This window comes from Oratosquilla oratoria, chromosome 17, assembly GCF_046742065.1.
Source record: "Oratosquilla oratoria isolate Oo_2021 chromosome 17, ASM4674206v1, whole genome shotgun sequence".
NCBI classification, from domain to species: Eukaryota; Metazoa; Arthropoda; class Malacostraca; order Stomatopoda; family Squillidae; genus Oratosquilla; species Oratosquilla oratoria.
This window is the reverse complement of record NC_134793.1, coordinates 18,540,133-18,554,729: the sequence shown is the minus strand read 5'-3', so window position 1 is coordinate 18,554,729 and position 14,597 is coordinate 18,540,133. Positions and strand designations below refer to the sequence as shown.

The 14,597-nt window shown below is 44.5% G+C and overlaps 1 protein-coding gene across 1 annotated transcript in view; it reads left to right on the top strand.

Annotated features, from left to right (window-relative positions):
• The window catches only part of LOC143034462 (putative G-protein coupled receptor Mth-like 10), a 92,734-nt gene extending 78,382 nt beyond the window's left edge, over positions 1-14,352 (top strand). The window contains exons 7-10 of the mRNA XM_076200545.1: positions 10,389-10,564; positions 11,996-12,134; positions 12,879-12,989; positions 13,597-14,352. Coding sequence (XP_076056660.1) covers positions 10,389-10,564; positions 11,996-12,134; positions 12,879-12,989; positions 13,597-13,789 — 619 coding nt within the window. The 3' untranslated portion in view covers positions 13,790-14,352. The remainder of the gene's footprint in view (positions 1-10,388; positions 10,565-11,995; positions 12,135-12,878; positions 12,990-13,596) is intronic.
• Positions 14,353-14,597: the final 245 nt, after the last annotated feature.

Here is a 14,597-nt window from a genome sequence, read left to right as displayed (position 1 = left end):
CAGTCGCTCCAGTAAGCTCCCATCTCTGTTTTGAATATTATTCTACAAATAAAATCTCCCGGGCCTAACATGCATTGTAGCTTTTTTTTTTTTTCTGCGAGGATAGAAGCGCTGGTAAACTACAGTCCAAAACAGCAACAGCAACAACAAGATCTGTATTATGAAATAAATTCGTAAGTTGGAATTTATTAATACAACAGGACCTGAACGTTGTATTTGTGTAACTATATACAAACCCCTGTCACAGGACTTTCGTGAGTGAATCTACTTAGGGTATGTATGCCACTTCGAAGTCTGCAGGGGTAGGGAGTGGAGTAGGGAGGGGTTCCCCTCAGACGAGTAAAGTCGCCGATCGACAGACAAAAAAAAAAAAAAAAAAAAAAAAGGGGGGGGGGGAGGGGCGGGGGGGCGCGATCACTGGAGGTCCCCCCGTCTGTGCCAGGACCTGATGACCTCGACTTTGCCAATTTACCTTCTGCTGAGGGGCCGTTTGCCACGAGGTGGCAAGCACTGGGGCAGGAGCAAATGTCCCGAGATAACAAGGCAACCCTCGTTATGGATTCACAAGAGTCTTTGGGGCCAAATGGAACAAGTTGTTATCGAACCTTGGAGAATAGATTTTATTTTATTCTGTTTTTTCATGGCAAGTTTGCGCGCGCGCGCGCGTGTGTGTGTGTATACGTGTGTGTGTGTGTGTGTGTGTGTGTGTGTGTGTGTGTGTGTGTGTGTGTGTGTGTGTGTGTGTGTGTGTGTGTGTGTGTGTGTACGTGTGTATGTGTATATGTACCAGAACACAAGAAGACTCGGATGGGGCGGGATGTAAGGCGCCTACACATCATAATTATTAATTCTTTAGATGATTTATGTCAGTCATATTATTGATATGATTATGTATTATTATAGATAGGCCTTTCGGAGAGTGTAGATATTTTACAAAGATATTTATTCATTTATCTATTTATTTTTTGACTAGTCAAGAATTTTTTGTATGAAAGGGGTTTTAGTCAATTGAGAAACCCCCCCCCCTTAGGGGAGGGAAAGGGAAAACATTCTTTCTAGAATAAAATCCCTCAATATCGATGACCTTCCTGTTCTTCACCCATTTTCCCCTCCCCTCTCCCCTCCCCGTCGCTTTCCTCCCATACCCATTCACCCCATTTCCTCTCCCCATCTCAACCCATTTCCCCTCCTCTCCTCTCCCCCTCTCCACCCATTTCTCCTCCCCAATCTCCGAGCCGCCCCACCCATTCCCCTCACCCCTCCCCATTCCCAGCTGGTTCCAGGTAACGAGGCTCGCGTTGTGTGGGATTTGTGCCCAGCCCAAGTGGCCTCTCTCATGCATAGCAAGCAGAACCCGTATCTTGTCTCACACCCACCCCCATCCCCAATCTCCCTTCCCCCCTTCCTCTCCCTCCCCTCCTCCCTTCCCCCCTTCCTCTCCCTCCCCTCCTCCCTTCCATCCCTTCCCCTCTCCCTCCCCTCCTCCCTTCCATCCCTCCCCCTTCCTCTCGCTCTTTTTCTCTACAAGGGGAGAAGGAGGGGAGTGGAGGAACTAGGAGGAGGTGGAGGGAGGGGAAGGGAAGTCTGGGAGGAAGGGAGGGAGGTGGAGGGTGAGGGGGGAGTTGGTAGTTTGCAGGCAGTGAGAATATTTATTGGTAGAAAAGAGGTTAGCAAGTATGGCCAGGTCAGTTGGGTCGCCGTCGTTGTTGTCGTTATCATCGTCGTCGTCGTCGTTTTGAACAGTCTCAAGTTGATCATACTTCTTTATATAAAAAAAACGAGAAAACGAAATGATAATTTTATGCAGTTTCATGCAGCAGTTGTTTCCTAAACATAGTTTGGGATGAAATGAAAATGAAATGAAAATGAAAATAATTTTAAGCGAATAAGAAGGAAAAGGAACTCCGCATATTTTCATGAAGATCTTACATGTTGAGTAATAATGAAAATATTCACCCTTCACATACCAGAGGTCTTTTAAGTTAAATAAACTATAAAAATAGCTGAATTCTTCCGCCACTTCGTAGACTTTGATAAGACATTTGACGAAGTAGACTTAATAATAAAAAAATAAAATAATAAAATAAAATAAAATAAAATAATATTAGAGAAACTCAGAAATGCATTTATTGGGAATATCTAAATTCCCAACATTCCAAACGACTTAAAAATCCATTAAATTCTCGAAGAAGAAAAAAGTCTCGAATCACGTGCTGGTCTCGTGATCGACAGCTAACCCCCCCCCCCACACACACACACACACAAGAGCTCAGAGCTCGTAGATGGCCCGAGCTATGGGTAATGCTTGAGTACTTAACTTCCCCCGAGGGGGGGGTAGCATTTTCCTTTTGTTATTGCTGTCGCCAGACGATTGAAATCGTTTCTGCCAGAAACTATCGTACAGTTGGGGACAGAAGTTCTGAAATGTTCTACAGAGGAGGTAGAGGAAGGGAAGGAGGAGCAGCAGGAGGAGGGGAAGGAGGAGGAGGAGGGAAAGGAGGGGGAGGAGGAGGAAGAGGAAGACCAAGATTAAGAAGGGGGAGGAGGAAAAGAGAGAGTGACGATGATGGGGGGGTTTTACTGCTATGGGGTTTAACTTTGGGGGGGGGGAAATGGGAACGCCAATGGGGGTGAAGAGAGGGGGGAGGCCGTTTGGGGGGGTGAGGGAGGGAGGGAGGGGGTCTAAGAAGGAAACTTTAGCAAAAATATGGGGGAGGGGAACTGGCCAGAAAAAAAAAGTAAAAACTACAAGTATAATATTATCTAAGAAAGCGTGGAATGATGGGAAAGGAGGACGAGGAGGAAGGGAGGAGGAGGCGAAGAGGAGGAGAGGAGGAGAAAAAGAAGGAGGAGGGGGAAGGGAGGAAGAGTTAAGGAGAAGAAGGAGAGGAGATGGAGGAGAAGAAGAAGGAGGAGGAGAGGAAGAAGGAGGAGGAAGAGGAGGAGGAAGAGGAGGAGGAGACTGCATTTGTAGGAGTTGCTCTCTGAAACGACCCTCTAAGATGAAATCTTCTTCCTCCTCCTCCTCCTCCTCCACTTCCTCTTTTTCCTTTTCTCTTCTTCCTTCCTATTCTACCTCCTCTTCTCCCTCTTTTTCCTCCTTCTCTTGCTCTCTCTCTTTTTGGTCCTCCTCTTCTTCCTTATCTTCTTTCCTCCTCCTCTCCCCCATATATCTTCCTTTTCCACCTCCTCTTCCTGTGTGCACGGTCGTTACGCAGATCACTTGCTGGCCTTGTGATCGACAACTGTTACCCTTCTGGATGAGAGCTCAGAGTTCATATATGGCCCGATCTTTGGGTCATGCTGCGACCTTACACACGCGCACATCATCTTGCTCAATGGAGACAGCAACGGCTTGTAGTATCAGCTGGAGCTTTCCACGCCCTAAGCAGTTCGCGAACTCTGTACCTCAGAGTGGAAGGTATTGACGCTAACAACAAGGAAGCCTCCCTAAAGATTACGTGTATATTCTTATATATCTATTTTATTTATTACTGTTATTATTATAACTGTCATTATTATCATCAGTATTGTATCATACATTATCATCATCATTCTATTGTAATCATTATTATAATTATCAGTGTTATATTAGTATACCATTATTATTAGTTATCGTTATTATCATTATTAATAATATCAGTTATTATGATGTCATTATTGTTATCTACGAGGTGTTTAGGCATGACATCCTTTATAGAGAGAAGGGGAAGGGAAGATTTCCTCTGGGTTTAGACTTTATACCAGGAAACGAAGCGACCAGCGTGTTTGGATAGCTTAGTGTAGGCTTAAAGACTCTCGTTTAATATATATTTTTATCATAATTCATTTTTCATATCTTTTTATTTTAATTATTTATGTTTTTATATTTATTCTATTTATTGATTTTTATTTATTTTTTTGTAAGCTTGAGATGCTGAAGAACCTCTTGCTCTTCGCCCCTTCTTGTACTTGGACAAAGCCTAAGCCTCGACTCCAAGGCTAAACCAAGAATGACCTCGCCCCCAGCCACCCCGGGGGAAGTCTCGATTCCGATGCCTTCGTCGCTGCCCTTCTCCTCCTCTTCCTCTTCCTCCTCCTCCTGAAGGAGGTTGCCAGCAGCAAAATGATACTCTCCTCTTCCTCCTCGTCTTCGTCCTCCTTTCCCTCCTCCTCTTCCTCTTCCTCTTCCTCCTCAAGTAGATTGCCAACAGCAAAGTCACACCCTCCCCCCCCCCAGTCCTCTAGTGTCGTTACTCTTTCTTGATATTCTTTGATAAGGGATCTAGGGCGGGGGGGGGGGGCTCCAAGGGCCTCTCGAGTTTCCCGACTGAGGGGGAGGAGGAAGAGGAAGAGAGAAATGAAGAGGAAAACGAGGAGGGGGAGGAGGGAGAGGGAAGCAAAGTGGAAGACGAGGGGGAAGACGTGGAGGAGGAGGAGGAGGGAAATAAAGAAACGACGATGGGAGAAGTAGGAGGACGAGGACGAAGAGAGAAGCAAAAAGGAAGACGAAGACGACGAGGACGAAGAGGGGAGCAAAGAGGAAGACGAGGAGGAGGAGGAGGGAGGTAAATAGGAAGCCGAGGAGGAAAAGAGGCAGAGAGGAGAAAAGGTGGGGTGTGTAGACCATTGTGATCCTCTTTCCCTACCGACGGGGTACCACGACGATGAAGGAAGGTAAAAGGACGCCCGTGGTGGTGTCACGGACGAATAAAATCGCCTGACGACAACAGAAATAAAGAAAAAATTATCCGGCATAGAAAGGCTTCAGTCAGTTGGTTCTCCTCCGTTCCCTCCCTTAGAGCCCTTTTCACGTTCCCAAGGACCCCGCCACTACCAGGACAGAAGCGCTGGTAAAACACAGACTATTAAAAACAACAACAACCCCCACCCCTCACCCCTCTGTTGGTGGCTCAGGAAGTAAGTGCTCACCCCACAGTTCGGCTGCGCGGGAATGGACTTGAAAAAAGTTGAGACTGCGCAGTCAGTCGACTCGAAGTCAAGTGCCCCACGGACGCCAGCGTGTCACTCCCCCCCACCCCACCCCTTGTGGGCACTCAAGGGCTTGGACTCTGCTGCCCGTAGGACTCGTTCCGTGGACTGGGAGGGAGAGAGAAAAAGAGAAACGTAGAGAAAGAATGAGAGGAGAGAAAAGATAAATGTAAAGAGAGAACATAAGAATAAAGGAGACTGCAAGAGATCATAAGGCCTACACTAGGCAGTTTCATGTCTATTACCACCTGTCAACCCCACCCATAAAGTTGTCTGTTTCTTAAAACAATCGATAGGAGAGACACGTAGAGAAAGACAGAAATATTTTTCCTACCACAGTTTTGAATTAAAGTTAGTCCAGAGTAGCGAGTCAGGACTATAGTAAAATGAATGAATTAATAAATAAAATAGAAATAGATAGATACATGAATAAATTAAATTAGTAACAAAATATTAAATTAAATCCATCATATTATTAGGCGAATTTTCGGTGACTGAAAAGGAATACCTATTATCACCCTTATGCTCTCGGGCAATTAGGACCATAGATATCACGGACCTTGACATCGGGGTGGGGGGCCCGAGATGCCGATGCGATGCAATACACACACACACACACACACACACACACACACACACAGAGGCGAGTTAAATGTTCTAAATCCCACTTTGAGAGGAAAGAAAATGGATGTAAGATACGTAAAATGCGATCACTGTGATCCTCTTCAGCGATTGCAATATACGCATCTTACAACGATTCTCTTTTCTTCAAAAGTGGGATTTGTAGTTTATATATATATATATAACTTAGACAAAATGTAGTAGCACGTTTGTAAATAATAATCACGAAGAACCCACAGTCGGAATAAAAGGAAACTTAGAAGAAAGTATAACTTCTATATTTCGGCTAATAGCTATAGCCCTCTTTAGGAATTTATTATATTATATTATATATATATATATATATATCTCTTTTTTTATTCCGTTGATTTTGGGGGCAGGTTGGTGTCTCGACCACTCATTCGCTACTCAAATATTGGGTCCCTGAACTGGCTAAAATTGTCTGGCGGCAGTAGACAGAACTTTTTGACCCATCTTGCGGTCAACCAAATGTGACCCATGATGTTACACCAGAAAAACACAATATAACTTTTACGTTATTGTCTGTCTTATGTATATATTTCCATATAGACATATAGTGCCTCCGTGTGTATATATTTCTCTACACGCAACACTGTGGTTGTAGTGATTTTGTGTACAATATTGTATTAATACAACTTTAATAATGATTTATTCTTATTATCGTGTTCATTTCCATTTTATTTTTCTGTATTCATTGCTTTATTTATTGGTTAATTCATTTCTATTATAACCTAATCATTTATTCATTTACCTATTCATTTATTCATTTTTGCATACGACTATACGAAAAGACGTTCTCAGGGGATGTAAAAAAGAAATTAAATTAGATGAAAAGTTATGTGAGGGTTCAGCACTACCACCACCACCACCCCCCCTACCACCACCACCCAGGCTGAAAAGAGAGCAGTAGGGTCCTCACCAAAGCCCCTAAAAGGAGAATGAAAAGAGAAAATCCAAAGACGAATGAAAGAGAGGGGGGGAGGGGAGGGGGGGAGACGCGAGGATGAGAAGAGGGTGGGGGGATGGGGGGGGGGTCTTCATGCTATGTGTACACACACACACTGGATGGAGGCTCCAGACCCCTAAGCTTCCGGCTCACGTCTGCTCGTGTGTACGTATGTGTGCGTGTGTGTGTTTCTGTGCGTGTCTGTTTCTGTGTGTCTGCGTTTCTGTGTGTGTGTGTGTTGTATGTGTGTGTCTGTGTGTGTCTGCGTGTGTGTACGTGTTGTCTGTGTGCATGTGTGTGTGTGTGTGTGCATGTGTGTGTGTGTGTGCATGTGTGTGTGTGTGTGTGTGTGTGTGTGTGTGTGTGTGTGTGTGTGTGTGTGTGTGTGTGTGTGTGTGGTGTGTTTTTGTGTCTCTGCTGTGTGTTTGTGTGTCTGCTGTGTGTTTGTGTGTCTGCGTGTGTATGTGTGTGTTTCTGTGTCTGTATATGCATGTGTGTGTGTGTGTGTGTGTGTGTGTGTGTGTGTGTGTGTGTGTGTGTGTGCGCGTGCGTGTGTGTGTCGGACGAAGGTGAAGCAATTTGGTGGACGGGAAGGGAGAAAGGGAAATAGGAGTGGGGAGAAGGAGGGGAAGAAAGGGGAAAGAAGAGGAGACGAGGGGGGAGGGAGAGTAAGGTGGGAGGGGAAGAGAGGGGAAGAGAGGGAAGGGGGAGGAAGGATAGGGAGGCAGAAAGGGAGGGGGAGAGGGTAGGGGAGGGGGAGAGGAGGATGGGGTGGGGGATGTCCTGGAAGACCAGAGAGAGGCCTCAGGGAGGGACTTGCGAAAGATCTTATCGGGGGAGGGCGGGGGAGGGGAGAGGACCAGGGGGCAGACAGGGACAGATGAGAAATAAAACTGTCGTCAGGGAAAAAGCAGGAGGACTGTATGGATAGCGAGGTAGATGAAACTGGGAATGTAGAAATAAGGGGAAATATATATATATACACACACGCACACAAATAAAAGCATAGACAAAACACATATTACGAGAGTATAATTAATATACGTGCACAACAGTTGCAGATATAAATAATGACTTAGATGAAATGCGCCAAGAACATATATGTCGTATCACATGTGGTCACTTCCAAAGTATTTCCTTGCATCTTCTTTCTTCTTTTTTTATTGCTCTCTTTCCTTTTCTCGCCTCTAGCATTCTTACTCCCTTTTATCTATTTTTATCTAGCCCAGGCGAGAGCATAGCGCGTTAAATTCAAGCGTCATTCGAGTAGAATTTAAACAAACGAGAATTTCATTGGACGCCATGCCATGACGTCACGTCGTAATGTCGGTTTCATTGGGGCACAGCCTCTGTCGTCACGAAAGGATGAGCGTTTGATTGGTCCACTGGTCCAGTCGGTAAGCTACGTTGAGCGCGATTTACTGTTGGCGAGGGAAGGCGACTGTGATGGTCAGCTTAATGTAAATAAGACGAGACAGAAATGAAGAGATGAATTTATGGAATAGGGATATTATATCTAATTTAAGGAACAAGCGAGGCAGGAAATTTGGAGTGTTATGTCATTTGGTAAAATTGCTTCCCTGTTCCTTGCGTGGAAGCATGTTGCAATTATTGAGTAATTTCACAAATTGAGCCAATTGAAAAATCCTATTATTCTAAGGCCTATTTTCATACACTAATACCTAAGTCTTAAAAAAAAATCGTAGTATAACCATAATAATTTTCTTCTCTTAAAAAAATACAATTAAGTTGCTAAGATATTCCCAAATTTAGTATTACCACAACCACTATAATTATTTTTCGAAATGGTAAGACATCGAAAGAAAGAATAAAATAGATACAAAATAACATTCCAATATTGTCTCCAGTGATTTACACGTTCCAACATGCCAATAACCTTTGTAATTTTATGAAATATATTAATGGCCTTAGTGACGGCATCTAGGACCTTAGGATGCCGTTAGTGTCTTCATTAATTAAGGATTCGCATGCATCACTTACACTTCGTAAGCAAGCCCACGACTAGGGAGGCTGGTGACGTCACTATCCCTACATAAACAAAGGAAGCTGGTTACCATGGTAACGGCCACGAGAAAGAGAGATAGGGAGGGGTTGGGTGTTGTGTGTGTGAGAGAGATTCACCATGGTCTTGGATCACGTGTTGGACCCGTGATCGACAGCTCTTTTCCTCCCCGGAAGAGAGCTCAGAGCTCATATATGACCGATCTCTGGGTAATACTTGACCTTACGCGCGCACACACAGCTCCCCGCCCACGCGAGTTGGAGTAACAACCCGCGGCGCAGCGATACTGAAATCATTTCAGCCCTGGGCGGGATTCGAACCTGGCCCACCGTATTGACAGACGGACTCTAACCACTGTGCCACGAGGTGTGTGTGTGTGCACGCATATGAATGAACGAGCAATTTCCTATTATTATTCCAAGTCAGTAATACTCACCAATTAAACGTTCTACCTGGTAATGTTCTCTCCACATTTCAACACACTACGTTTAATAATACGACAGTCACGCAAGTCCGTCTCTCCTCACAAACATCGGGGTGGTCGACGCAATATTATATATATATATATATATATATATATATATATATATATATATATATATATATATATATATATATAAAGCTCTTCGCGTTTCTCTATAATTAATCATTTCGACACTCGATGCTTTGAGAATTTATTCAGAAGTACCCAAATCGCACGTCTTTCAGACAAATAAACAAAGCAAATAAATGAATAAAAATAGCATTAGGATCTGTCGTGTTTTTCGAGCAATTCTCATTTCAGATTCAAGCACACACTGGTTAGTGTATGTGTGTGTGTGTGCGCGCGCGCATGCGTATGTGTGTATGTAATTTGACATGTATGGATACACATGATCAGATGTTGTGATGTTTGTAATATGTAAATTGGTTATGTATTTAATCCTTTTTTTCACAAACAAACAAACACACACACACACAAGGGACGGAATAGCAGTCATAAATATACGCACACGGATTATGTAAGCGCACATACAAGTACCTACTTAAGCTGACAATGAGTTGCACACAAGTAACACGCACACACACACACACACAAGGACAGGCACGCCCATGTGCACACGCGTGCACATACGCACATATACCCGTACAATACACACACACACACACACACACACACAAACGTACACCCGAAGGACCCCTGTAAAGCGGCGTGGGGTGGGGGGAGGACCAAACGAGTGTTGAGCCACTTCCACGGAAGGTCCTTTGCTCGGGTCCTGTCCTCCTCCAGAAGGAGGAAGAGGAGGAGGAGGAAGAGGAGGAGGAGGAAGAGGAGGAGGAGGAAGAGGAGGAGGAAGAGGAAGAGGAGGAGGAGTAGGGACTCTTGAGCAAGGGTCCTCGTGGCTCTTGGACAAAGAGTGTGTGGTTCGTGTCTGGACGCCCTCGGAGCGCCTCGTGCGCGCCGCTACAAAGAGAAGAAAGCAAAGGACAACAAAGAGAAGCGGTCCATTAGTCGACTTTTTTTTTTTTTTTTTATACGAAACCAGTTGGCTTCAATACTTTTCCTGCGTAGGGGAAGGGGGTAGGGGCGAGGGAGGTTAGTCCCTGACGTGAAAAAATCACATGGCGGGAACTTTAATAAGCACTAAAGTAATATAATTATATAGCGGAAGTATTAAGGAATAAAGGTTGAAAAAAAACAACAACAGGAAAACACGGCAGTTTCGATGGGGAACCAGATTTTTCTAAGAAGACATCTTTGTGCATGTATTTGTATTCATCTTTTTAATCCCTAATCTTAACTTCTTCCTTCCTTTCTTCCTTCAGGAGGAGAACGGCCCCGCGCCGACTTGATGGATGGACCCGCTTTGGGCTGTACGCTCTCTACGCCTGGGGGGTCCCGCTCGTCATCACTCTGGTCGCTTTCATCAGGGACCTCGCAGCGCCAGAGGCGTCCCTCCTGCCGAAGCCGCATTTCGCAGTGTCCGCCTGCTGGTTCTCGGGTCAGTTCTTTGCAGTGTTGTCAGTGTGATCTATGCCAGTTCTCACAAACGAGTGAGCTTTTTCCCACAAAGAAACCTGGATTTCCACAGTTTTTACCACAAAAAAAAGGAATTATTATATACACACACAATCACTGGTGAGAAATGTAGTAACACGTTTGTAAATCACAGTCGGACGAAAGAAAGAGTTGAGTAAGCGAAACTATACATTTCGATTGCTAACTGTAATCCTCTTCAGTAGTACAGTTAGCAATCTAAATATATAGTTTCGCTTACTCAACTCTTTCTTTCGTCCGACTGTGGTGTTAGTTGTGATATACACACATATACACATTTTCAACACAATTTCCTCACAAAACATCCCATGTGAGCAAATTTCTCGGACACAAATTTGTGGAAAATTCCCCACAAAGAACTTTGCGGACGGAGTCCAAGCGAGGGCTGGTGTTGTGTATGGAAGCAAGTTGTGGACACAAAGCGGGGAACCGAAACGAGGTCAAGGAGTGAATGACCTTGGGTGGGCTTGTAGGAGATGAGGGAGTCGCACGTTGACGCCGAGATGTGGATACCAGTGAGGTGTGAACACCGATTCGTACAAAGAAACAACTTTGGAAATGGATCAATCACAAGACTTCTCAACCTTCTTCCCGTTAAGTACATCCATTGACCTGACACTGGATATAGAATTACGACTATTTATATTAAGATTACTTCAGTATGCATTGGTACTACAGTAGACATCATAAAGTGGTTCAAGTTTAAATTATTTGATCAAGGAGAAAAATTAAACTCACAAGCAATTTACATGTAAGAATCAAATAGTATTTGCTTCACTGTCAATCAGAACTGGACTTCAGCCAAGGAAGACTTTCTACGAACCCAGGCTGAGAACCCCTCTTCTACAAATGTAGTTGGTATAAAGAGAACTAAGGTTCGTCTCACACGCACCGACTTTTCGTCGTGCGCCGTCCACGACACGACGTCGTGCTCTCACGTAATAACGGATGTCTACGGACGCTTTCACACGTGGTCGTGACGTGTGAGAGCGTCTATAGACACCCATGGTGATTTGAGAGCACGGCGCCGTGTCGTGGACAGTGCACGGCAAAAAGTCGGTACGTGTGAAACAAGCCTTCTAAGTGACATTTCAGGCGAGTTTTCAGGAAAAGGAAGGAGTGGGGAGGCGGCATCAAGGCCTGCCCGGGGAAAGATCTGAAGATGGTCTGGGAACAGAAGAGTGGAGGGTGATGTCTCAGGGATGTCTGTTCAGAATGGAGGCGTTGATGATGTTTACGGTGGACTAAGAAGAGGCGGGATGGAGGGAAAAAATCTCTCCTATTCCTTTGCACAAGTTACCGTTCAACATTTTTCTTTCTTTTCTTAATTTCCAATACATGACGGACCACTGACACTCAGCATCTCCTCCCTCAGGTCCGCTGCACAACCTGGCGCCCGTCGTCTTCTTCTACGGACCCATCGCTGTCGTCTTAACATGTAACTTGGTCCTCTTCTGCCTCACCGCGTACAAGCTTCGGTCTCTCAACAAGAAGTCCATGGCCAAAGACTTCCAGTAAGTCCGGGGGGTGTCAGGGTTCCTCATGGTCGTCCCTGGCTTGCATAGTCGGCAAAGATCGGCTGTGGAGGAGGGGGTGGGGTGTCCTTGCGTCCAGATGATCTTCGGCTGACCCGAAGCCAGAGGACCATGACATGGGGCATCAGTTGGGCAATCACAGATCACCTCGCAAACAGTAAACTATCAGAACCTTGCACTCCCAACCAACGTATGGTTGTGTATGTAATGATGCTGGTCTGTGTGCAAGTCTAAGGGGAGGGGAAACTACAACACTCAGACCCAAACTCCCATATTGGGTGGGTGGGTGGTTAGGTGTGTGAGCTCAATTACCCCGAGCCCCACCCACACCTTAGGTGGGGATGTGTGTGTGTGTGTGGGGGGGGGGGTTCGTCTCTGTGTGTGTGGTGTGGCATGGAGGTTTCGATGTGGGCGTAGGGATAAACTCCCACAACCATACCATAAACCCCACTTTGGGTGTGGATGTGGGGTATTTGGTTTGGGGAGGTTTTCTGAGTGTGGATGTGGGACATTTGGTTTGGGGGCGTGTTGTGGGTGTGAGCTAACCCCCCTCCCCCTCCCAAAAAATGCATTTTCTCTTTGTGTTTGAATTTTCTCTGTGTTGGCCTGGGACACTGGGGTTGAACCAGCTGTGCATTCAGATCGTCGAAGTTGGGTTAGTATCCTTGCCTCCTGCTGTCCGAACAGGCTCTTGTCCTTCTTCATGTTCCTCCTCCCTTGCAGGTTCTCACAGTACCTGACGCTGCTTCTCCTGATGGGGATCACGTGGATCTTGGAGGTCGTCTCGTTCTTCGTCCAGCGCTCCCACAACGAAATGTGGCTTAACTACATCTGGTAAGTGGCCATCGATACCTAAGAACATAACGGAGAAGACTGCAAGAGACCATAAGGTTAACACTAGGCAGTTCTGTATCCCTTACCATCTTTCATCCCCATCCATAAAGTTATTTAATTTTCTCTCAAAACACCATTGTTCCCGCGCTCACGACATTGTTACTAAATCTGTTCCAGTCGTCAACCACTCTCTTGGTCAACCAGTTCTTGCTTATTTCCTTCTTAAACATAAATTTGTCCTAGGAGTATATGATAGAAGAGCTGGTAAAGTATAGTCTTTAACAACAACACCTGAACGTGTCTGGAGTGTCTTACATCATTGGATGAGGTCGTCAACATTCATATTGTCTCGTATTTTGTTCAACTGATGGCGGGGTTTCGTACTACTACTGCTGCTACTACTACTACTATTAGAGCTACCTCAGTTGACCGGCAGGTTTCTGCAATTCTAATAAACAATTTGTATTCAGGCAGCTCACAGCTTGCTCGATTAGGGTCGACAGCGTGGGCTAGGTCTTCTAAACTGCTAAAACATTCCCAGAACCCACTCACCTATTACCCTCCTTCCACTTCGAGACACCTCACCGAATCTCCTCTTCTTCCACAGGCTCGTCTTTGACCTGATCAACATCATGCAGAGCGTCCTTATCTTCTTCGTCTTCGTCTGCAGGAAGAGCGTATTGGCTCGTCTTTGTGGTCGTCTGTGTGGAGCCGAATTCGCCAAGAAACATTTCAAAGAGGCTTGGCAGCCAGAAGACAACGACCAACTTAGCGTGGAGATAAAACATTCGGTTATTTAACGGTCATGAAAAGAAATTATTCTGTTCTCGTGATCTTCGTCAACGGTTCGGGTCGTGTCGACGACATATAAACGGTATTGGTCTTACGAGGCTCGTCGCATCAAAAAGAGACGAAACTACACTCAAGCCCAAATATTCCTTTTTGACAGGAACTACTTCCTGCATTCCTTTCCTCTCACTGTGGAATTATTTTCCACCTTTTGACACAATATTAGGCTAAGAATCTTAGACTGCCATGCGCCTAAACTGCCATTGTCGTTGTCCAACTAACTTGTCTGGTTCAGTATCGTAATACTATCAGTGTTCATTATCTAGGAGCGTTATGCGATATTATGCCTATTTTGTGGCGGCACGCACTTTTTATTTTCTTCGTCTACTATTCTTTGCGAAGAAATAACAATTATTGTTTAGAATAAAACATTTTATATAAGCTACCGAAATTGCTGAGATTCGGTATATACGGGACTTGTTGCTGTCCTAACGTCTTTTCCCCACTACAGTAAATTTGAATTTCTACGTTTCGACGATTATTCATAATCAAGCTTATTATATATATATATATATATATATATATATATATATATATATATATATATATATATATAATTTGTGTTTTATCTATACATGTAGTGTTATGTATATACATTTGAATGTATAAGCATGCGTGTTTGTTTATATATTTGTACTTGTCCATTTCTGTATGTGTATACATATGTATACGAATTATACATATACATACATGCAAAAGCTGTTTAAACATCAATGGATAAATTTCTTGTGAAAAGGGACAATAATTTCGTAATATGTG